Raw genomic sequence first — 24,441 nt, 5'->3', positions numbered from 1 at the left:
AGTTACATTTGCTTTAGAGATGAATAATAGTATTTGTTTCATAGTGACAACACATATAATTCTTTCATATGTTGGGACTACATGTGGACCACAGTTTACCACATGTTTCAAGACTCCAAGAAACCTGAGCCCTGGGGGTTCGCACCCAAAGTGTGAAGCTCCACCCATGGATCCAGGTGATCAAAACTAGAGATTCCCCTCTTATCTTTCTCTTTTCTCCACGAGCTGCAGCAGGAGCAGCTCCTTGCCCTCTTTCTCCTTCAGCTGCAGGAGCAGCTGCTTGGTCTTTCACACCTCCATCAGCTGCTGGAGCAGCTCTCTGCTCTCTTGTGTGGCCTGCTCACAGCAGACACACACAGTCTTCTTTACGGCAGAAGACGCAAGAGCCTGCCTAAGACTCAGAAACTAAGTTTCCTTGTGCCAGCAGCTAACATACAAGTCTGCTGGCCAGTTTAACAAGTACAGGAGACACGAAATGGAGTTAGCTTGCCGCTAACTCTACACAAAGGAGTGACCTGGGCCCTCTGCACGACTGGAGTGCTCTCTCCCCAGCAACGCCTGCATCTTTCAGCTACAGAGCCAAAGCCTTCTCAGCCTGACTCACCCACGGATTCACCGGCTGCAAAGCAAGACACCACAAAGCATCTCTTCCTTCATGGACTGGTAACAACTGGGCATAGCCTAGCAACACAGTGAAGCATAGTACGGCTAAGCAAGAATGTTTAACTCAAACAATGTACTGTACGTGTATTGATTTGGTTAAGGTTATACATTGAACTGTTGTTGTGATGTCCTTGTTGCTTATAGTCAGGTTACTGCATAGCCACACCGCTAGGTTAATGTTAGCATCTTTTTCCCTGAGTCCAGGGTGGTGCCTCGTTATTATTAATTCTTATTAATAATTTTATTTAATAATTTTATTTGGTTTTATTAATTTTATCAAAGATAATCGTTAATTATTGCTGATAGCCAAACTTGTAGCCACGGCCCAACACATAGGCCTATAATTATGAAAGAGGATGTTTAAAGAAGTGATAAATGAAGAAAAATTACATCTTGACATACAGTATACTAATGTGTCATTTGCATAAAATGTGATGAGTGTACTAATTTCATTTTTATGTAAATATATAAATAAATTGAGCAGGCACACTAGTTCACACTATGCCAAAATTGTAGTGATTCAGTTTCATCTATAGTACATGACCTGTTGTGTAATGTACTTGAAACATTGGTAAAAAAAAAAAAAAAAAAGCAAAAAAAAAAAAAAAAGCAGTATTTGCCAATGGAAAAGTTTTTTGTATAAACTTCCATTTGAAAAAAGTAGTTGTGTGGCACATTCTTTAAAACTGAAAGGGGCATTATTCATTCAAAGTGAACACCAGCATTGATTCATTTGATGATGTTGTGCACAGACAGGAGATGATTCACTCACCCTATTGCCTTTCACTCCTTCGCATTTGCACTTTGATCTTCCTGAGCAGACACACTAAAAAAAAGTTATAACATTATTCAAAATGTATAAAGCAGTGGTTCTGAAACATCCTAACCCTCCCTTTGGAAGCAGAATGTGCCTCCACATCCCACTGTAGACCAATTCAATTTTTTTTATCAACCATTAAAATATTGAGGGTACTAGGAGCAAACAAGTCAAACTGAATATGAGCAGGTATGATCCTTTTCACCTACTGGTACTGTTGTGCAGATGAAAATATGCTAATCTCATTGAGTTTTTAAACACAGAAATTACAATGCTCTCCCGTTATAGTGACAATAAACCTGAGGGCAAGATAAATATGTCAATACTCTCTTGACTTTGGTTTTGTTTAGCTTCACTGTCATACTTCACGTTGTTTTGCTGTTTGAATACATTTTTGTATGAAATCATTCTTGTTCCCACATGAATCAATTCAATCAGATTCAGTCCGCTGATTCAAGTGATCAAACAAATTGTTGCTCTGATGGTGGCAAGTGCCACCTTTAGAAATATTATGTTAATCAATAAATTGTTATTTGCCCAGTGAAGAGAGTTTACTTTGGAAGGATTTGTAGAGGATTTATGAAGGCAATTTCCCTAAATACCATCTATCGCTCTCCAGGTTAAGAGCCTGTGTCTCTGTTTGACACGGTGGTATTTAATTGAGGCCAGTAAATATTACTGTTTATCAGCAGAGGAGAATGTTCGCTGAAGCACACTAAAAGGAGGAGTTACACTGTGGAGGGTTGTCAATAGGCTATATAGTAGGTCAGCTATAGGCTATAAACCTCTGATATCATGAACCTTTATCAGTTTACGTTAAGTTATTTCATATTGGTTAACTTTTTTCAATTTACCTTAGCCTAGTGGAGATCTAATTATAAACCACAGTGCACTCCTCCTGGATAAACAGAGGAAACACTGGGTACAACTCAATTTCTCTTATACCTTAAATTTGGCTTATTTATTAGTGTCCTTTTTACTGTAATTAATTCACTTTCCTTGTGACATGAAATGGTAATCAAGAATTAAACTGATTGGACATTTTATATTTGCATAATAGGGCAGGAGGTGCATTGTATTGCCAGTGGCTACACTATAACAGCATGCAGATTTTTCTCATCATTAGTGACCTTTAGTCTTAATAGCTGATGCTCTGTGATGTACAGAAGAGGCTACACTCAATAAATAACATCATAGCTTGTGTTTATTACAAGCTTATGGCAGGGGGAAATATAATATAAACAAGTCAACTTGGACCTTTATATGTTATAAATTATTCTAAACTTATTCTAAACTTCTTTTGACACTACCATTCACTTTGTCAGTTCAATTTGCAAGTCTCTTATCATATTGTTATTATTTTTCTCCATATTTAAGCAGAATACTCATTTAACACGTACTGTACATGTCTCTGCTAACTTTTTCTTCAAGCTGTGGATGTGTGTTTTGGTTATCTTCAGTCACCTCTAAGTTTTCCCTCTCCCATATCCTGTCCTCTCCCGTAAAAGAGGCCCACTACTATGGCAGCGCAGAAATTTGCAAACAGACGACAAACAAACTCTTCTCCTCTGGATACAAGATGTTTGCAGATAAGCACAGACATTACAGTTACAAACACACCACAGTGTTGTATATCAAAGTGAAGGCTGTGAAGAATTACTGATCCTAACATTATACACAACAGGAAATATCCAAGGAACATAGTGTTGCAGATTGATGCTATTTTTCAAAAAACTGTTATTTAGTGGATTTGTTTTTTATGGGACCTGGGAGAGATACAGGAAGAAAAAGGTAAAGTTATACTAAACAGCATTAATAATTATGTAAATAATAATAATAATAATAAAATGTTACTAATGCATTGCTTAAAAGGGTAAGTTGAAACTACTATGATGGAAGATGAATGGAAAACATTGCTGTTTTTCTTGAACAAACCAATCAACCACTGTACTCAGCAACTAAACCCAGTCCCTGCAGTCTAATATCAAAGAAATAACAAGCAACAATATGATCCAGAAAGGATCATAAATAAGACTGTGTTCCATGTGTATATAGTATGCAGCACAAAGGAAAAAGTCAGCCAATAAAAAGTTTGCATTTCAAAACCTATGCAGATAGCAGCCTGCTCTTGGCTGAATTAAATCAGACCTTTCTACAATGTTATGTCAGCAATAAAAAAAAAAAAAAAAAACATCTTACATTTTTGGCCCCAGTGCCCATCAGCATCACAGCAAACAGGATCAGAAGAACTTCAAACACTGTCCTTCCCATGGCTTTTCTTGCTGCAGTTACATCAAAAGCTCATGAGTAAGACACCTCAGGTCTGATGATTGTCCGAGCGTCCTCCCCAGCAACAAGCCTTTACATCCATCCACTCCCGGGCTATGGATGATGTTAAATCAATGCAACAGTTAGGTTAAAATTCTCCATCTGGGTTTCAAGTACCTTCATAGTCAAAACAGCACAGAGTTGTTTAATTTCACCCTGAAGAGGAAGGCGGTCTGAACATCCTGATGCAGTCAAGGCCAGTCATCATTTCCTCCCCTCATCTCACTTCAGGTTTTACAAACAGTGGCAGTTGTTCCGTTTGGTTTTTTACTGATACGGAGGCAGGAGATTAGTCTGTATCTTGTCGGAGATGATCCTGCTTAGGATGCACTAAGATTCATCTGAGTATCTGAATTTGGGTGAGTTGCAAAAGTTGTTCTTTGTTCATGAGAGACTGCTACCTATAGACCTTAGAGACAAGCCTAAAGAGATAAACAAGGTGGGAGGGCAGCACCAACATCTTTATCCGTAGCATATTCTCATTTTTTGTTACTATAATAGCATGTGCTTAATTTTAAAGCATTATCTGAATGGAAGTTATTCCCTACTGTCACGTAATGTTAACCATGCATCACAGGTGTCCAGAGTTTGGCTGTTGACGACTTTGGTGTTTCATTCTACCTTTTATCCTCCATAGGGGGCAGCACTGAGACCAAAGCTCACCTGTTCAGCTGTTAAGATGAGATCCTCACCAACTGTTGTGACATGGTGCACCCTCAGGTTAGTCCAACTGCAACAATGTAGATAATAAATGAATAATAATAATATCATTATTAGGTGTATATGTGTGTATATAAATATATATATATATATATATATATATATATATATATATATAGATAGATAGATAGATAGATAGATATATTTAACAGCACTCCTATCTGATGATATCTCATGATCATTTGAAGTTATTTTGACTGTATAGCTATGTATATGTATATATGTATGTACTGTGTGTATGTACTATATGTATGTATATCCTTACATTAGAAAACGCAGAAGGAATGTAGGAGTTTATATAGAAAGCTTTTAGCTTTTGTCGTAACTTCTATAATATTTTGTCAAGATCTTTGTGTTTTCTCTTTTTGAAATCCCCTCATCTGCAATATTCTGTATACATGTCACTGAGTGCTTTGATACTGAAAATTATTTAAAAAATGTTAACATTTACAAGTTAAATCTCACAATGTTTGATGGAATTTACATGCCCATTACCCTGGGGACAAACACATTTCTTGCTTGTTTACTCAGATATTCCTCACATCTGCATGCCTTCCATTATGTAAACACTGTAAAAAACTGACCTCCTATATACACGGACACACAGACACACAGACTGAATGGAGTATTAGTTATAAGCCCATTACAAGAGCAACTAATGTGCAGCAATTTAACAAGTGGAATTGCCTTTTTTTTCTAATTAAGATTTAATTTTCATGAATAAAATGTTTTCCTCACATCTTGTGCGGTTTGTATCAGATTGGCAGAAAACCAGGGTAATGAAGTAACCAGCAAGCATATTAGTCTTTTTATCACATAAACTGTGTGACCAAAAGACATCCAGTGGCTGGGGCTAAATGAGACTACAGTTAATCTGTTACCGCTGTTACATTCACAGGTGGATCCTTGTCCTGGTCATCTTTGTGCAGCAGCTCAATGCAGTAAGATTTTGCTTTTTAACTCTTCACACACAAGTAAACATAATATACTACAATGACAGCCTTTAAATCTAAAAACTTTGTAATTAATCATTTCAATAGTTAAATTACAAAAATATACTACAAATGAAGTCATATACATACAGTATGACGATATTGTATTGTTGAGAATAATCAGTATTATCAGATATATTGTAAAACACAGCAGTCATATACTGCAATCAGAATTGTATCTAATCTTTCCACGAATATTACAAAAAAGAGAAGTGTATACTCTTTTTGTTCTAGATTTTATTTTAGATAAACTACAAATTATTTGAAATGCCACAGCACACAGTAGGCTATTATACACTGATAAAGACTAGGAAGAGCACACAAATTATACCTTTTGCTTCAGAACAGATTTTAAGACTATGTTTAAATAATTTAGTGAACTGGGGTCTCAGTAGATTAAACACACTTCTAAAGTGCACTGAGTGAAAAACTGCGCCTGCCGTGCAGTACTATAGTACTGGCATGAACATGAATTTTCTTAAAATGTTCAATTTTACTACTTCTGTTGTTTTTTGTCAACAAATTACTGTGGTACATTTTGTAATGGACTGTATTATACTGAGAGATGTTTCCAATATTTTGTCGCCTCATTCACAAATGAAGTAGAAATTACAACCACCTTACAATATGCTTGTTACCGGTTTACTACAGTATGCATATTTGTACAAACTAATATAACCCAATACATGAGTACATAGTGGTGCTTATTGCATTCAATTTTTGTTGATAATATTTTAAAAGTGTTAATTCAAATTTTCCCCTCAATGATTTAAAAGGAGGTGGACAAAATATTAGAATATAATACAGTCTAATGAAACACTGACAAAATCACTGGCAGCTTCAAAACTTTGAATCAATCCTTCTGTGACACATGCTGAACAAGAGGTTTCACTATGTAAAGTTACATAGTTAATTTCATTTTGTGTAAACACTGCTGATGTTGCTGCAGTAGCCAAAAATGTGGTTTAGACTTCTCATAAACAGCAATATATCAACTTAACAGCAAAGGTAGCCCTGACCCTGATGCTCTCAATGTACGTCATGTCACTTTGTGCATGTTTTCTATATGTCTGTGTGCTCTTGTTTGTATAAACATGCCTTATCTTGTCCCAAACATGATCGATCACGTCAAAAGCAGGAGGTCTACACGTAGTGTTGGCTCAGCATTTCCCATTAAAATTCCTCAATGTACTTAAAGCACCTGGAAACTGTATATGTTGCTCGCTAAGTGTTTATAGTATTTGTCCCAAGTTAACACCTGTGCAGGACTGCTTGCTGTTCTTATTGGAACATACTGTATTTAAGAACTGTATTCTATAGCTAGAACAATAAATTGGCCAGGCTGATAAATTGGTTGAGTTGGTTTATTATAGATACCTCTATCGGTTGATAAGTAAGGCTAGTTGATGAGTAACAAGAAATTGCAGTACAAAAATGCCAAAATACTGTTTGTGAAAGGTGTATGTGTAGTATATTGTAGTCGCTATTAATACAGTTCGTCCAATAGAAAGCAACAAGTTTATTTTTTAAATTGCAAAATATCCTGCTCAGAACTGGAGTTAAAATTCTTAAAAAATCAGAAACATTTGTGGAATGCCTGTTGGAAAAAAATACAATTCGCCGATATATCCTTAAAGATCAACGTACATAACACTGTATACTGTAGTATGTATTTCTAGTATCCAACTGTATAAACAGTTAGCTGGATACTTTAAATATTGCCTGGATACATTAATAAGATGGAAATAGAGCTACATGTTCTCAACAAACAAGCTAAAATTTGTGTTAGAGCATAGTTTGCACTGTTTAAATGAGCTCACTAAATGTGCAAAGACAATATTATTACCAACAAATTAAGAACTAATTCTGCTAACAAACTAGTAGCTCCTATCAATAGCTATCTATATAATTCACATTCAACGCTAGAAATAAAGCAAGCAGCTTTACATTGCATTTATCATTAGGTTAGCTAACGCAAATTTAGCACAATAAAGTATTGCTCTTTACTCCTGTTGGTATTAGCTAAATCCCTGGCTCTGCTGATTGTCCAATAACTTTAGCATGTAGCTTTACAACCATAATCAGGCAGAGCAGCTTAGTTTTGATGAAGGGATTCTAAGAGCAATACTGAAAAACAAAAGTGAAGTATGATAGCTTATATAAAAGAGGCACAACAGAGCTAGCATAACATAATTTTACAGTAGTTGTATTAGTGTTACTTCCAAGGCCAACTAATGGTAATAGATTCTGGTAGTTTATCTTTGACCAAAATTAAACCATCATACAGTGTTAGAGCACCTTCTGAAAGTAGTTTAACTTTTGAAAATATTGAATCATTTGCCTGGCTTTTAATTTTTTTCAAAAGAGCGCTATCCTTAGCTCGTTAGTAAGTTAACATGTTTTGATATGCAAATGATAACAAGGACAGGCATTTAACGCTATTATTTAATCTATTAATGCATGATACCATCAGCCATACAGACGTACATATGGGCAAGACCTTACAGTTAGAATAAGTAGTCAAATTGTCAAATTTGATATGACAGTGATGATATGGACTCAAGGGGTTGCCAAAGTCCTCAAGTTTCAAATTCTGCTGGAGTTGGAAATAGCTTAATTCTAATTGCAATTGAACTGCTAAGCATGTAGCAATAGAGGCCTGCCAATGTTTTCACTACTCACTTTGAGCCCAGTTTGGCTAATAAATCCAAGTTCACAATGTTTTGTTTTTTCTCTGACCTGTGGAGAGATACCTATGAATGTTTGGACCAAAAGAGAAAGTGGGACAGACAGACATCAACAGATGTGCGACTGAACTCAATTTCACCAGCATAAACTTATCCAAATATTTAGGGTGCTTTGAGAAAAACATCATTCAGTGTTTGTGACACAGACATCTCAGCAATGTAAAACTCCCAGGAAACACACACACAAACACACATACACACAGATTGGTGAGGATTCTTGGCATCTAGAGGTGTAGAGTCACAGAAACGCAGGATCTCAAAGCGTGTGAGTGAGCTTTTATTCTCATCAAGGTCGGAACACTTGTTATTTATCTAAGTCTATGTGTGAACACTGACTTGTTTAAAGTTTTCTAATCAGGGCCATCCAGTTTTCCCAGGGAAATGTGTTCAAGTCCAAGGCTAACTCTCAAAGCTGAACATATCCAAGACTGGCAGATTTCCCCAAATCACAACCATGATGTGCCTGATGATGTCCTCTGACCAATTACTGTCATATGCTTTAATAAGACATACACACACAACCTCAGTCAGTCTCCATCTCTCTCTAGTAGTCTGAGATTGAGGCCTATGGTTTGTCTCTGTTTGTTGTTCCAGGGGCGGATTGAAGGCCCATGTCAAGGTAGAGACTGCTCTGTATGTAGGTGTCTTCCGTCCAAAGGTGCACGGGTATGAACTCTTTCTTCTCATATTATGTATTGGCAATCTATCCTTAATTGTTCTCTCAATATTAAGGTTGAAATCTTGAATTTTAAATTGATTTTTTCTTGATTAAAAAGATATTTAACTAAATGAACGAAACGAAAATGTTTAGTTTGTACTTTTTTTGTTCCCTGTCTTAGTCATGAATGCCTAGCAAGACCAGTAGCAGAAAATAAACTAATAAAATAAATAATAGAAAATAAAATATAATAATTAACCAGAAATAAATAGAGAATAACGTCATAGATACTGTACATGCTAGCCTTATCTAATTAATTGCAATTACATGAAAACATATTTATGTGGTGCAATATTATTATAAATATATCATAATGATCCTTAAAAAAAAAAAGTTCCTAAATCTAAAAGTGTCACTCAGAACCACAGTCTAAGTGTTATGTTTTTTATTTTATTTCTTTTCTTTTTTTTACATTACTTTTCTCTTTGCAGGGGGCTCCAGGTAAGCCAGGAAAACAAGGACCCCAGGGACCAATGGGAAAAATGGGATATGAGGGGCTTTCTGGAGAGAAAGGCAGGATGGGAGAACATGGATCACCTGGCCCAGTCGGGCCCAAAGGAGAGCGCGTCAGTTTGCATGTTCACATGCATGTTTTATATGTGTGTGTGTATGTGTGTGTGTGTGTGTTGTGTCTGAAACAGAGAAAGAAAGAGACACAGAAAGCAAGGCAGATACTGTTTACAAATGCAACTGATAATCACAATAGGTCTGCATTATTGAAGTCACTCAAAATAATGTTGTGCTAGTGAGAGAGAAAATGAAAGGGGTGAGAGTGTACAATGCACAAAATCCTATTTTTTACATTTCAGGGCAAGACTGGTGCTCCTGGTTTTCATGGTAATAATGGCTTGTCGGTGAGTAAACCACTGTTGTTTTTTCTTAATCTACAAATCAGAAAAACATATACAGTACAATTCACACTGACTACAATAATCCCTTAGAGGTGAGAAACCCTCTGAGGGAATTGCAGCAACTTCCCAGACCCTGTACAGCTCAAAATGTGGAGTGGTCTCACTTATTTTTTCATAATCTCTCAAAATAAATTTAGGATATGCATTTGATAATAATATCTGAAACTCCTCCATTTGTAAATATGTCATGTAGCATTCACTGCTCCACATTACTGTAGATCAGTGGTGGGCAAATAGCAGCCCAAGTTTTAATTTTCATTGTTTACATTAAAATCTTTACATAATTTTTCACAAATCTATTGTAGAAGGTTCATGAAATCCCAATATATATATATTTGAGCTTGTTACATGTAATACTGCCCACAGACAGTGAGAGGCATTGATACCATGATTGCAGCATGCTATTTGGACAGTGCAAGGTGCTGAAATTAAGTCTAATTAACATACCAGAAATTAATTTTTGATGTTTGAATTCCAATACAGTTTTAATTCCACAACTTTAACCTATTCGACCAGAATAGATTTGTTCTTCAAAAATACATACAGGTGGCAGTCTAACAGAAATGGTATGCTGATGCCATTTTTTTTCTAAGGAAACACCAGCAGTACTTTCAATCAATCATAAATGAAGCAGGAGCCGGATATAGCCAATAAAGTACATCTCTTGCCTCAAAGTGCAACACAGAACATGTACTTGTGTATAAGTCGTTTTTAGTCAAATGTGCCTCACTTACTAATGGGAAAAATGACATACTCCTAAACAGTATTATCAATCAATTTTATGCTGCTATGAATTAAAAGAAATAAACACAACATATAGGCCTGCATGTCTACCTGGAAAACCTGGAAAAAAACTGTCCAATGATTGAACCTATGCTGACCCCTGCTGTAGATGGTGCAGTGATTTGAAGCATGTGTCTGGTGTGCCTTCTAGTGGACATATCATGGAATACTGTAGATCTGGGCCTGGTTCTCTTCATTGCCTAATAATGCAGCTGCCTTTCATTGCTGAAGTGTTTGTGATTAATAAGAACTCAAGTTGTTCATCTTAATCCCTATATAATTATGAAATGTTCTAGATGAAATATTTGCCTGAAGCTCGGAATGCTGTAAAAAATATTTTTTAAATAATTCTCAAAGTCAAGAGTCAGGGAACCCATAATTGACTTCCAATACACTGCAATTATAATTCACCACCATAACTGTATTATATTATTCAGGGTCACCCTGGAGCAGGTGGTGAGCCTGGTTTGCCTGGATTGGATGGCTGTAATGGGACAAGGGGTCTACTAGGAATCCCCGGTATTCATGGTTCGGATGGTTTTGATGGGCCGCCGGTGAGTAGAGCAGCCACTGTTCTGATCTTTCTTTCATCATTTAGTCAGGAATCAGACCTTCAGATGTCCCTCACCAGCCTTTGGATTAAATTTAAGGGTTCTGACAGTGTTATGCTGCAAGGTAAAGTACACGGGAATCTTAACCATACCTTAACCATACAGGAGTTTGAATATGCAGATATTTAAGTGATATTCAATTAAATAAACATTGGAAGTGAATGTTCAAAAATGTCGTCAGTGAATGTAATCCAAGGTTTTGTCAAAGTGTCCAAAGTATTATATGATATGATGACAGATAAATATAAAATATCAGCTCTTTCATTCAATCATTCAATTAAGTATTATTTATAATGTGTCTGATGTCAGCACTTGTTTCTACTTGTCAGGGATCACCTGGACCTAAAGGAATTAAGGGAGAACCTCGGTACATCTTACTAGGACATACTGTAAGTTCATTTACATCAGAGTAGATCAGATAATGGTGGTTTGTACCTCACCAAGGTCAAAACCTCTTTCTTTCCCATAGTTCCATAATTATTTGCAATTTACCATGGCTGTAAATATTCTCATCATTCTCATCTTCCTTTAATTTTATCTTATAGGGGGACCCCGGTTTAGATGGAGAACGTGGTCTACCTGTATGTTTTCTGTTCTTATTTTGACACTAAAGCAATATTCCTCAGTAGTATTCTGCTCACAAATGAAGCAGAGATTAAATGCTTTAAATGTTACACTCTCTGCTTGTAGTTGACCTAACGTCATGTTTAGTCTCATTAACATATAATTGTGTGTAATTGTTTAGTTTAATTATTTGTTTGTTTGTTTGTTTATTCATTGTCTTGTTTTGTTCTGTTGTAACCCAGGGAAGAAAAGGAGACACAGGGCCTAAAGGCTTCACTGGCCCTACTGGACCATCTGGACGTGAGGTGAAAAAATATTTTCTTTCCTTTTGTATAGGTTAGAATTATAACAAGACAGCATATTATTGTATAATACTGTACATGCTCAGTATGCAGCAATATATTAGACCACTAATATTCATGATCTCTATGATGAGAGGAAATTCAGTGCTCTATCTGTGAAAGAGTATATTTGTACTTGTGATTCAATTTAGGGCTTGAAAGGAGCTAAAGGTGTAAGAGGACCACCAGTGAGTTACCTGCTTTAATTCTTCACCAGTGCATGTTGTAGTAGAAAATCCTCACTTACATGCTCACATAGATTCACACAAACACAAAACCATACTAAACAGTTTTGTTTGTCGTGTAGGGCGACCCTGGAAGATCACTGCCAGGCATTGAGGGTGACGATGTAAGAAACCATTTTGGTCTTTGACAACTGTGCACTGAAGTTTTGCCTTGTGGTATGAATGCATCCAACTTATAACCCCAGCAAATGTCTTTACCCTTTTAATTTCATAATTTCAGGGGGAGCAAGGCCCACCTGGCCTACAAGGACCAGAGGAAGTCATAGAATTTCCTCCACAGATTCTCCCACCCACTGGTCACAAGGTGAAGGCAAAGCCCAAATTTGTATTTGTGGTCTTATCTAGACCTGTATTAAAGGGAATCCAACTTGATTCTTGTCTTTAAGGTTTTATGGTAATTCATTTAATGATTTTAATCAATCTAAACAATATCATCCTGTGTCAGTACATTCTAATCTAAAAGTTGCAAATCAAAATCTACTCTCTCCATGCAGTATTTTTACAATTATTTTCTTTTGTGTGTCTCAGGGAGAACAAGGTCTTCCTGGACCATGTGGACCAAAGGGCATAAGTGTGAGTTTTATCCTGTATGTTAGGTTTTGCCTGTTCAGAGGGAAAGAGAAAGGTATTTTGATTTACTTTTTTACCTTAACAGGGTGCGAGCAGAGACTACCATGGAATTAAAGGGGAGCAAGGGATTCTTGGTTTTCCTGGAATTCGGGTAGGTGACTTTAATCACACTGCACCAGACTTTTAAACAAACATATACCTACACACATAGACATATATATACAATATTCTTCAGTTCATTGTTTCCATTTCTAGGGTACCCCAGGGTTTCCTGGTAGAGATGGACCAACAGGACCTGAGGTACAACTGTCACATGATGAAGTCTTCCCTATGCTACTATACTCAGATATTTTAAGTAAAATACTTTGATATATTTTCAGGGTGTCCATGGAGAGAAAGGACTTCCAGGTCTCATCGGAAGACCTGGACTAAAGGTGAGCTCTGTACAACTTTGAGCAAAAGAAAGCTTTCATCAATTTTCTCTAAAAATAGTCCATAATAGTGAAAGCATTGAGGGCTACTGGGCAGGAAACTTAAAGAAGAGAAGGTTCTGGTGACACTCAGTTTGATATTGATAACATGGATGCATAGTATTCAGCAGGACAGATTATCCTTGTCTTTGTTCCTCTTACAAGTAGAAATGCACTAGTATAGGAAGAAAGTAAAGAAAAAAAATCATTCCTTGTCTGGTGGTTGTTCAGTGGGATGGTCACTTTTTTTAGACCAGTTCAGTGATGCTTGCTCATTCTTCTCATTTTAAAAAATATTATGTAAATCCCTCTGTGTCTCTCATTGCAACCAACAGGGTTACCAAGGAGATCCAGGTCTCCCAGGTCCCCCTGGATATCTTAATGAGAATGGTCTTGTGAGAGGTGAGACCATAGCAGTAACTATACTCTCCTGCACTGGTTGTGCTACATGTGGCCACATGTAGCACCATCCTATGCAAATTATTTTGTTTAAAATTTAATAATGAAATATTTCAAGATTGTAAACTGGTCCAAAAGTTTACAATTTTGGTGTTATTGTCGAAGATTTGGTTATTACTACAGTATATTGACAAAACAATGTTCTGATTACCGCAGATGTCAATCCTAGATGACCATTCTAGGATTAAAAGGAAGCGGTGAAATGTTTTTAATTTCAAGTTGTGGTCAGCTTGAATAATGTCATTTACAACATATTCAAAAAAGCACCAAATTGTATGACCTATATAGACTTCTTAAACCAGCCTTCTCTACTGTCCATTGATATTTTCTAAGCAGTTGTATTTTCACCAAAATATGGATAAATATACTTTCGGAGACCATCACTTTAAACACTGTTTTATTTGAAATTAGTGTTAATTTGTAAATTCTCATACACTTCTGTTAAGTTATTAAATAACCATAGTTACTGTATGACAATAATCAAGCATCTCTGAATTTCAAAATCCCAGTTCTGTGTCTGTCTCAGGTGCTAAAGGTGAACGCGGGAAACCTGGAACATCTGGGCCACCAGGTGACCCCGGGTATATGGGCTTGCCTGGACCCTCTGGCTCACCAGGATTACCAATACAAGGTTAAAGTTAAGCCTTTGTCTCTGGTCCTTGTCTTTCAGGTTACGCCTGAATTTATGCACTGTATACTTGAGCCAATGTATACTATTCTTTCTTTGTTTCACATCAATGGTCTGGTTTTTAAACTGTTGAGGCTACCTTATCAAAATTTTCATATCGCCTCTCATACCTTTCTAGGGGAGCTGGGTCTGCCTGGTCCTCGAGGGCCCCTCGGCCCTAAAGGCCTAAAAGGAGAGCCAGGAATATATAACAACTTTGTAATCGATCCACTTCGAGGACCAAAAGGAACTAAAGGACAACGCGGACGTACAGGTGTCAGAGGCCCCCCTGGTCGTCCAGGTACTGTACATCTGTACTTAGAAATAACACCCAAGTTTCTTATATGTGTCAGTTAATCTCACAAATACAAATTCATTATTTGAATAATTGCTAAATTTGTCACGTGTTTTTGTGCATAATTATTTGAATGTAACATTACACATTTTACCTTCTGGTGTGTGTGTGTGTGTGTGTGTGTGTGTCTGTGTGTGTGTGTGCACATGATATTGCATACTTAATGGGATCCAATTAGGGTGTGGAGGTGAGTTTTCAAATACTACTAATAAAAGTCTGCTCATTTTAATGCTCAATTTTGCCATCAATCAACTTGTGGAAATGTTTAACTTACATGTATGGTAATCGATATTTGTGGCTGGCTGAACCAACAGATTACTACTGTCAGCCTGGGTGTCCAGGGGACCCTGGTGACCCCGGACCTAAAGGATCTGCTGGAAACAAAGGGCTCAGAGGAAATAAAGGTGTTTTTTTGTGCATTTGTTAATCCCACAAGCAAAGATTGTGCTCTTCTCTCTGTGCTCACTGACCTTCAGAATCTGAACATCCTGTGGGAATACACTGCAACTGATCTCAGCTCAACTCAGGCCCTTTGTGTTTGTATGTGTGTGTGTGTGTGTGTGTGTGTGTGTGTGTGTGTGTGTGTGTGTGTGTGTGTGTGTGTGTGTGTGTGCGTGTGTGCGTGCATGCGTGTGTGTGTGCATGTATGTGTGAGAAAGACCAAAACAGATTTGTCATACACTTTTGACATCTCTTTCTACCATAGGTTGTCCAGGGGAATGTCAATGTGGATCTGGTGGGGGCCCCATAGGCCCCCCTGGTACACCTGGTTATCCAGGACATCCAGGGTTACCTGGAACTCAAGGACTGAAGGGGGACCCAGGAGTGGAAGGAGATGAGGGTCCAAGAGGACCACAGGTGAAGACAGGACTCTAACTACATACAATAAATCGGTTCATTGTTATAGCCACAGAAACATAGATTTGTATTTTACATTGGGTTTTTCTTGCAGGGATTTCAAGGACTTGCTGGTGTAAAAGGACAGAAGGGTCAGAAAGGGGACTCTTTTGTGATAGGAGTTAAAGGTGAGCATCTGTTAAACTGCACTATGCACAGTATTATTATACAAAGAAAGTTTTGTCTTGTAGGTATTTGAAATGCTAGGAAATCTCTGTTCTATAGAGTTGATAATGGGATAATTCTAGGTGAAGATATAATTCAATTCAAGTTCATATTCAGTTTTCTTTAAGTGCAATAACTTACAGTAATAAATTACAGTACACTGTGTTCTGCACATCCCATTCAAAAAGGTTTATATTAAGATGTATTATTTGTCTGTTGGTAACTTTGGGCTCTTTGGCAAATAAAAAACAAAGATCTTTATTTCATACATGACAATAACCAGGGTTATTAAATGTTTACAGTCTAACATGTACAGATTCTTTTTATTTACTGAAAGGTGCCAAGGGTAACCAAGGAGACCCTGGACATTCTGGTTCTCATGGAGCACAAGGGAAGCCAGGACTGGATGGCTACCCTGGCTCTGCAGGAGACCCTGGACCACCAGTGAGTGTGCTCTACATTTACTGTAAATGAAATATTTTTCATGAAACAGATGGTATGATTATTAAATTGTACCTGATAAATTATACTGTGCCTGTTAAAAATGTTCTACTTTGATCTACCCTGCTGTTGCAGGGTGCTGGATATGCAGGATTACCTGGTCCCATAGGTAGCCCTGGTGATCCTGGACCCAAAGGGATTCCGGGGTTTGCGGGCCCCCCAGGTCCTGGTTTTCCAGGCTCCAAGGGGCTGACTGGATTTAAAGGAAATCAGGGACATCCTGGCCTTCCAGGAATTCCTGGACCACCAGGTCCTCCAGGTTAGAGACTGTGTTCAATTCAGATTTTTCCCACATTAAACCAGATGTCACTAGCTCAAAAAACACATTGTCTCTGTGTCACCAGGTGAAGTTGACCAATGCTGTCATGAGGTTGAGATTGGACCACGTGGTCCTAAGGGTGAGCCAGGTTCACCAGGTAAGTCTTACAGGTGTTACACATTTCAGACACAACTTAGTTGCATTTGACCATTTGGTGAAAAGCTCCATCTCACTGCTGTTTTCCAACAATATCCAAGTTAAATAGAATGGGCACTACAATCACTGTTTAAAAGTGATGTATTTGTAAGTTATTAGCTCAAATTTGATGGCAGAATTTGTTGGACATACTACATCAACTTTCATTTTTATTTGGTTCAATGTAGGGAGTCCAGGTGATCCAGGAAGAAATGGTCCCCCAGGAAACCCAGGATCCCCAGGCCCTAAAGGCATAAAAGGAGATAATGGCGGGACTGGAAGAAGTGGACCGCCAGGTAGTGGCCCCATAAGGTGTTATTATATATTATATATAAGGTGTAAATTTTAAAACTTTTTTTCACTGGAGGACCCAGATTGACGCTTTTGGATCGTCAATCATCCAAATTTAGTAGAATTGTTTGCATGCTTATAGGCTTCTCTTATTTGTAACAGGACCTCAGGGTTTAATTGGAGATCCAGGTGATGCTGGTCCTGATGGACCTCCCGGGTATGGCCCTCCAGGCCCTCCCGGTAAACCAGGACCCAAAGGCAAGAAGGGTTCCCAAGGAGATGTCTTCACTGACCAACCAGGTGCCCCTGGCCCACCCGGCCGCCCTGGGGCTGTGGGGTGGAAGGGATTTCCTGGCATTCCTGGAACCCCTGGGCTTCCAGGTGAGTGTCATTTACCAACCAAACCTCACAGTGTTTTATGATTTAAGTAATATGGCCAGTATCACAAAAAACAGAATTACAATGTACTTCCCATTCTTTACTGTGCATTGGAATTGATTGACCATTGGTGCTTTGGGTTGAATCTTACATCATAATGGAATCACAGGTGTACAAGGCCAACCTGGACAACCAGGCCATAAAGGAGAACAAGGAGTCAGTGGTGACCCTGGTGCCACTGGTCCCCCAGGCCCACCCTGCACTTTGTGTGACACAAGAGAGTATTTTGGCCCTCCAGGACCTCCAGGAAACCCTGGACTGAAGGGGGTACCAGGTGAGCTTACAGCAGCAGAAAGTAGAATTATGGAGGTGATGCTGTCACTCTAAATGTCCCTTAAAACTGTCAAGATTAATTCCAGAGTGCATTCATGCATATTTTTCATGGAGCCACCCTCTCACAGATGAATTCCTTTAATTCAACTTCATAATGTTGCATAGGCAACCCTGGTCAGAAGGGTATGAGGGGAGATATAGGTCCACCTGGCCATGGACGGAAGGGTCAACAAGGTTTACCTGGCCGTCCTGGTGTGCCAGGACCAGCTGGACCAAGAGGCACCACTGGCCCCCCAGGAGATCCTGGGAGTGGTGGCTGGCCAGGACAGAAAGGTGAACCAATAGTTTGCCTCGATAAGAAACCCTTATCACTGTCAAACTACCTCTCTCACTGTCACTATCAAAAGCTTTACATTTCCAATCAGCTGAATGAACTATACCCCTCACAAAAGATTGTGCATCAGATATAGAAAGGCTACTTTATTCTTTCCCTAAGGCGAAAGGGGGTACCCTGGCAGGGCTGGGGCCCCAGGTTTTCCAGGTTATCCTGGACCTCCAGGACCCAGAGGGAAACAGGGGGAGAGAGGCTTTGATGGTCGCCAAGGTTGCATAGGAGACTCAGGATCGCCTGGTAATAAAGGTAAATGTCTCTGTATATACCATGTGTTTGAAACATAGCAGAAATAAGATATTTACAGTTCAATTGGCCTTGACCAGGTGGTACATAATAGTTTGGAAACAGCAAGTCTCTATACAGCTGCAGGTACAGTAGTGGCTAGTGGAGACTAAATAAGGATGAATGTGGAAGGAAAATGTGTGACAACATGTTTTCTCTTTTTATTTATTTATTGAGTTGCACTGTCTGTGTACTTAATGAATCAGACTTGCAAGCATTTCATCTAAACTCTGTGGTCCATTCAGGGTTACCTGGTCCCCCAGGATTACCAGGACCAACAGACATGAATGTAATAAAAGGTTCACAAGGACCACCTGGGAGAAACGGGCGACCAGGCCAAAATGGACTTCCAGGCAATGGATCTGTTTCTTAACTCAAATATTTATTTAAAACAAGATTGTTTTTTGAATTTCAAGTTCCTTCAATAAAAAGACATACTAAAGATTTACTGTGTATACTTTTATTTGCTTTTTCCCTTGCAGGCTCAAAGGGCTCAAAAGGAGTGCCAGGCGATACAGGGTATAATGGATTGCCTGGTCCACCAGGGTTAAAGGGGAGTGCTGGTGTTCCAGGCAGGACAGGAATACCAGGACCTCCTGGTTATACTGGAATTAAAGGTTTCCCTGGTCCAAGAGGATATCCTGGGCATGGTGGAGATCTGGTATACAATGAACCTCATTTATTATCTTCACATTTCAGAGGCAGCTGTATGAGTCTTTGCACCATGTTCAATATCTGTCCTATCAAAGACAGAAAAATAGCTGAGTCACTTAGGAAAAAAACTATAATAAAAACACTAATTGTGTGACAGACAGCATATAATTTCTGATAATTCCAACAGACTTGACTGTACATCATTTATTATATGTAAGATTTATAAATGATGTTAAATAGTTTGAATGTGTGGATGTTGATATACAGGGTGATCCAGGGCTTAGGGGACATCTGGGAATCCCAGGGCTACCAGGATTTCCAGGTGCCAAAGGTGAGTCAAAAGAGAGGTTAAGTTTTATACTTTTAAGAGATATTAATCCAAGCAGCACAAAAAAGAAATAATTAATTAAGTATATATAACAACAGGATTTCATACCTGTGTCATTTATTTGGACTGAATCTAATGAAACCTGTCCAAACCTGTTCCAGGTGAGAAAGGTGAATCTTTTGGACCACCAGGTCGACCTGGACCCAAAGGACTTCCAGGGGAGAAAGGACACAGTGGTAAGTTTAGAATATGCTATACTGAGCAGAAGATCTACTACAAATGATGAGGAGGGACTCTGAGAAAAATCTCTCAACTTGTCTTGAAAGAGGTTTGTCAGTTTCCTAGACTATATATAGGGAGTTGAAATATATCTCGAAATCTATATTCACAAAATGATTTTATATAAATAGTAAAAACACTTTCCTTCACCCTATCCCAGGCAATGCTTTTGACATTTTAGAGTAACATCCCATCAACCCACTTAAGCTTCTCTCATTCATTGCTTTTCTCTTCCCTCCAGCACCAAGAGGGAATCCAGGAGATCCAGGTGATCCTGGCCCCAGGGGAATCCCAGGACAACCTGGACAACCAGGCACCCCTGGAGAACAGGGAAGAAAAGGTGGACCAGGTAATTTCCAGTGAAGATTTGTATCAGTGAACTAATGTGCTGCAGATGTTGTAAATAAAGTGAAAGAACATTGCATCTGTAACCAGGATAGTTTGTCTGTACATGATGTAAATCTCTGCTGTAGCTTTTTGCCAATGTGTTTTCTGAATACATATTGGTTTGAGCTCTTTTATGTGTGTGTGCCTCTACAGGTCTCCCTGGGCCTCATGGTCCATTAGGTCGTCCAGGTTTTCCAGGTGTGAAAGGTGATAGTGGAGGTCAGGGACCACCTGGCTCACCTGGCCCATATGGACCTCCAGGTACTAACACAAGGTCCATTGTCTCTCCCATCATTAAATGAACAGTACAGCTGCAGTAAGTCTCCATTATGTCATTTGTACTGGTTTGTATTGGCTATCACCTGGCTTGAATTCTGTGTCAAAATGGGTTTTGAAATGTAGCTGCAAAGAAAAAAGTAAAATTAAAATTTAAAAGTAAAATTTCAGAAGACTCATGGAGAAAGGTAAAACATCTTGGTTATGTAGTGAAGGGAAAGTGCCTTTGAATGCTGAAGACACCCAACGACATTATTCTTATATTGTATTGTGATCTTATATTAGGGCTCCCCGGACCCCCAGGTCTGGATGGACTGGATGGTCTTATAGGTCCAAAAGGGATGAAAGGAGCAAGTGGTAAGAGGGATAAAAAAGTTTAGCAACAATTTTTCTTTGCACATCTTTCATGGTGTGTTTGTTATATTAAATTTTTGTTGATTGTAGTTATTTACGTAAATGATACTAAAAAGTGGAATACCATCACTTAAATGTACTCATCCATACATTTCAAGGCAAAGATATCCCTGGCCCTCCAGGACCAGTTGGTTTTCCTGGAGTCAAAGGTCGTAGGGGCAACCCAGGGCTTCCAGGAGTCATTTTGCACGGATCAAAAGGCCTGAGGGGCCCGAGGGGCCCGCCTGGCAACAAAGGTATCATAACTATTATCATAAGTAGTACCTCTACTGCACCTGTCTATAATGGTGGGGGGACAATACACATTCAAAGACCTTTGATTCATAAACTGGATTTGCTTTTACCATAATTTTTTCTTAAAAATATAGTTGAAGTGAAAAGACAAACATTTTAAGTTTTAATTTATATTTTGAATGTAGTTTAGCTCACACTGACATACAATTAACAAAACATATAATTTAGCTGAGTAGATTTCTTCTCACAGTACCCACAGAAGTCAAATTTTTTTTTTTTAATTTTCATATTATGCTGATGTTCAGTAAGATTCTCTTATTTTACTGTTCCACTCCTCTATATATTCGAGAGATAGACACGAAAGAGATACAAAACATTTCTTTATTTCCTCCCTCAGGTCTCCCAGGTATCCCAGGTGAACCTGGATTCCCTGGAATAGAATGTTTCCCGCCTTTGCGTGGACCGTGCGGAGATACAGGATCAGAAGGACATCCGGGACCCCCAGGTGTGTATGTGTTAATTTTCATCTGTTTGTCTGTATATGTCTGTACATGATTCCATTTCTTTATGGCCACATTTTGGAATGAACAGTGTGTGGATTTTTGTGCACATGTTCATGTTTAGCTATGGGTATGTGTGCCTTTATATCCATCATTCCACATCTGGGATGTTGTATTGGGTTTTTAGGTCCTCCTGGGAGGCCAGGATCTCCAGGCAGCAGCATGCCCTGCAAAGGAGACCTAGGACCACCTGGTCCACCTGGGTTACCAGGCTGTAAAGGAGATAGGGGCCCTCCAGGACCTCCTGGTACTCAGACCTGCCCCGGATTTGTAGGACCAAAGGGTACATTACAGTCCAGTCAGCCACCATTAGTAATTCCACCATTGTCATCCACTTGAATGCACTCTAAATGTTGCTGCACTTTTACAGGTGAGAGGGGTCTTCCTGGTCCCATAGGTCCTCAAGGACCAAGAGGTCAGAAAGGTGACCCTGGGCCCTGGGGTCGCAAAGGAGCAACTGGCCCACCTGGAGACATTGGTCAGTGGCAATGTAGCTATGAGACATCATGAATTTGTTTTTCTATTTTGTGTTTTGCCTATATTGGACTGTTAACAGTGGAAATTGACAGGACACATGGAGGGAGGGAGGCAAGTGACATGACACCAAGGTCTCTGGTGGACCTGTATTTAGGACATCTGTTCCGACATAAGTCCCTATATTTCTTTTTTGTTTTATTTCACATTTATCGATTTAGAATTAATTCTAATTTATTAACACTTCTGATGATGTTGTGGTATATGTACTGTATGTCTGGTAATGAATGTGTCATGTCTTTATCCAGGTGCTAAGGGTGCCCGTGGTGATTGTGTCAAGGGAGGGTTCAACGGGAGAGCTCCCAAAGGATTACCAGGACCACCTGGTAACCTAGGACCCATGGGATTCAATGGCGATGAGGGTCCTCCTGGGACTCCAGGATGTAAAGGCATGAGAGATTAATATATTCTCTGTGTATGTATATGTATATGTGTACACTTTCTGGTACTTTAAAAAAAAATCATCCTCCGTTTGTCTGTTTGTATCTGTGTGTGTCTGTGTGTTCCAGGACAGAAGGGTCCTGTAGGTCCTATGGGCCCGCCTGGCACACCAGGTCCTCCTGGTCGTGATGGTCCTGTTGGAGATGCAGGAGATGTTGGCCAGAAAGGATTTACCGGACCTCAAGGTGAATAAAACACAGTCATCTGACAATTCCAATGTTTGTACTATTTAATCTAGTGTAAGGATTGTTAAAATGAAAGACATCTTCATTACGACTAAATAGTTATTCACACAAGTCAAGATATGAAATGATTACAGCCTCCAAAGAAATACTTAATTTAATCTGTCCTGTATTTCTCTTCCTTGTACATATCCCTCTTCCATTTCACCTCCTTGCTCCCTGTTCCACCTCGACACCCTCTAGGTATCTCAGGTCTACCTGGTGATCCAGGTGAGCCAGGCCATAGGGGGGCATTGAGGTCAGGCTTCCTGTTGGTTATCCACAGCCAGTCAGTTCAGGTGCCACAGTGCCCTGAGGGCAGCAGTCAGCTTTGGGTGGGCTACAGTCTGGTCTATCTGGAGGGACAAGAGAAAGCTCATACACAAGACTTGGGTAAGTGTCTGCATAAAGTGATACTTTTGTTGGTTTCTTTAAATGAGTTTATCCTAACATGTTTTGCTTTTACCTTATTTCTGTTCTTTTACCTCCTATCCCTGTAGGCCAGGCTGGATCTTGCCTGTCTGTATTTTCCACCATGCCTTTCTCGTACTGCAACAAAGCTGCCTGTCACTACTCTAGTCGCAACGACAAATCCTATTGGCTCTCCACCACTGCTCCCATACCTATGATGCCACTCTTTGACCAGGAGATTAGTTCCCACATCAGCCGCTGTGTGGTGTGTGAGACAGTTTCGCCTGCAGTGGCTTTTCACAGCCAGGATCAAAAAGTCCCTTTATGCCCACCTGGCTGGAGGAGTCTGTGGACAGGATACTCTTTCCTCCTGGTGAGTTTGATAAAGAGCTTAAGTATGTGTGTGAAATAATGCTATCAACTCCTTTAATGGTGACTAGCTACCTTCCTGTCTTCAGAATACAGGAGCAGGTGATGAGGGTGGTGGCCAGTCTCTGACCTCTTCTGGTAGCTGCCTTAAAGACTTCCGAACTCACCCCTTCATAGAGTGCCAGGGTGCGCGGGGTTCCTGTCACTACTTTGCCAACCTCTACAGTTTTTGGCTGACTACTGTTAGTCAGACAGATCAGTTCGTCACCCCGAGACATAGCACCATCAAAGCAGTCGACAAACAGCGACGCAAGGCTAGTCAGTGTCATGTCTGCCTCAGACAACAGTAAAGGACCCCACCTTAGTTTTATTATTTTGTAATTGTTTCCATTTTTTAAAACCCAATTCTGTGTACCACTCAGGGTTATAACTAGATCATATATGGTGATATATTACTTAAAAAGTGTGTTTTTTGCAATTTGTACACATTTACATTTATCTGAACCTTTTTATTTTACCATGTTGTTGTCACTGTATCTTTTTGTTGTCATTAATTTGAATCTGGTGCTATTTCCAATGACAAAAAATGTTTGATAATTGATCATCTTGATGCTGTATCTTGTGATTTTGTATTCTTCCACTTCTTGTGACAAGTGGCGAAATCCTAACTAAATCAT

The 24,441-nt window shown here is 39.1% G+C and overlaps 2 protein-coding genes across 3 annotated transcripts in view; one reads left to right on the top strand and one right to left on the bottom strand.

Annotated features, from left to right (window-relative positions):
• The window catches only part of LOC122994616 (collagen alpha-5(IV) chain-like), a 29,878-nt gene extending 25,957 nt beyond the window's left edge, over positions 1-3,921 (bottom strand). The window contains exons 1-2 of the mRNA XM_044369382.1: positions 3,680-3,921; positions 1,436-1,489 (exon numbers count right to left, since the gene is read on the bottom strand). Coding sequence (XP_044225317.1) covers positions 1,436-1,489; positions 3,680-3,751 — 126 coding nt within the window. The 5' untranslated portion in view covers positions 3,752-3,921. The remainder of the gene's footprint in view (positions 1-1,435; positions 1,490-3,679) is intronic.
• A 135-nt stretch (positions 3,922-4,056) lies between these two features.
• On the top strand, positions 4,057-24,374 carry LOC122994617 (collagen alpha-4(IV) chain-like). Of its 2 annotated transcripts, XM_044369384.1 has the most exons (48): positions 4,057-4,167; positions 4,446-4,528; positions 5,427-5,469; positions 8,862-8,933; positions 9,417-9,551; positions 9,795-9,839; positions 11,117-11,233; positions 11,620-11,679; positions 11,836-11,871; positions 12,097-12,159; positions 12,348-12,383; positions 12,503-12,544; positions 12,661-12,744; positions 12,969-13,013; positions 13,096-13,161; positions 13,266-13,310; positions 13,391-13,444; positions 13,816-13,882; positions 14,466-14,570; positions 14,746-14,907; positions 15,140-15,148; positions 15,276-15,365; positions 15,668-15,819; positions 15,914-15,986; positions 16,361-16,467; positions 16,600-16,783; positions 16,869-16,940; positions 17,167-17,274; positions 17,432-17,650; positions 17,817-17,981; positions 18,146-18,313; positions 18,477-18,620; positions 18,902-19,009; positions 19,139-19,317; positions 19,578-19,641; positions 19,800-19,874; positions 20,159-20,266; positions 20,458-20,565; positions 20,866-20,937; positions 21,093-21,230; positions 21,635-21,733; positions 21,916-22,071; positions 22,159-22,266; positions 22,571-22,711; positions 22,832-22,948; positions 23,189-23,377; positions 23,485-23,768; positions 23,854-24,374. In XM_044369384.1, exons 2-48 carry the CDS (start codon positions 4,488-4,490, stop codon positions 24,112-24,114), a joined length of 5,016 nt encoding a protein of 1,671 aa, XP_044225319.1. In that variant the 5' UTR covers positions 4,057-4,167; positions 4,446-4,487; the 3' UTR covers positions 24,115-24,374. The 2 variants fall into 2 exon arrangements, with proteins under 2 accessions (XP_044225319.1, XP_044225320.1); XM_044369385.1 differs by lacking the exon at positions 15,140-15,148.
• Positions 24,375-24,441: the final 67 nt, after the last annotated feature.

Source organism: Thunnus albacares, chromosome 12 (genome assembly GCF_914725855.1).
Source record: "Thunnus albacares chromosome 12, fThuAlb1.1, whole genome shotgun sequence".
Classification (NCBI taxonomy): domain Eukaryota; kingdom Metazoa; phylum Chordata; class Actinopteri; order Scombriformes; family Scombridae; genus Thunnus; species Thunnus albacares.
The sequence above is the reverse complement of the archived record's forward strand: the minus strand, read 5'-3'. Positions and strand labels throughout refer to the sequence as shown.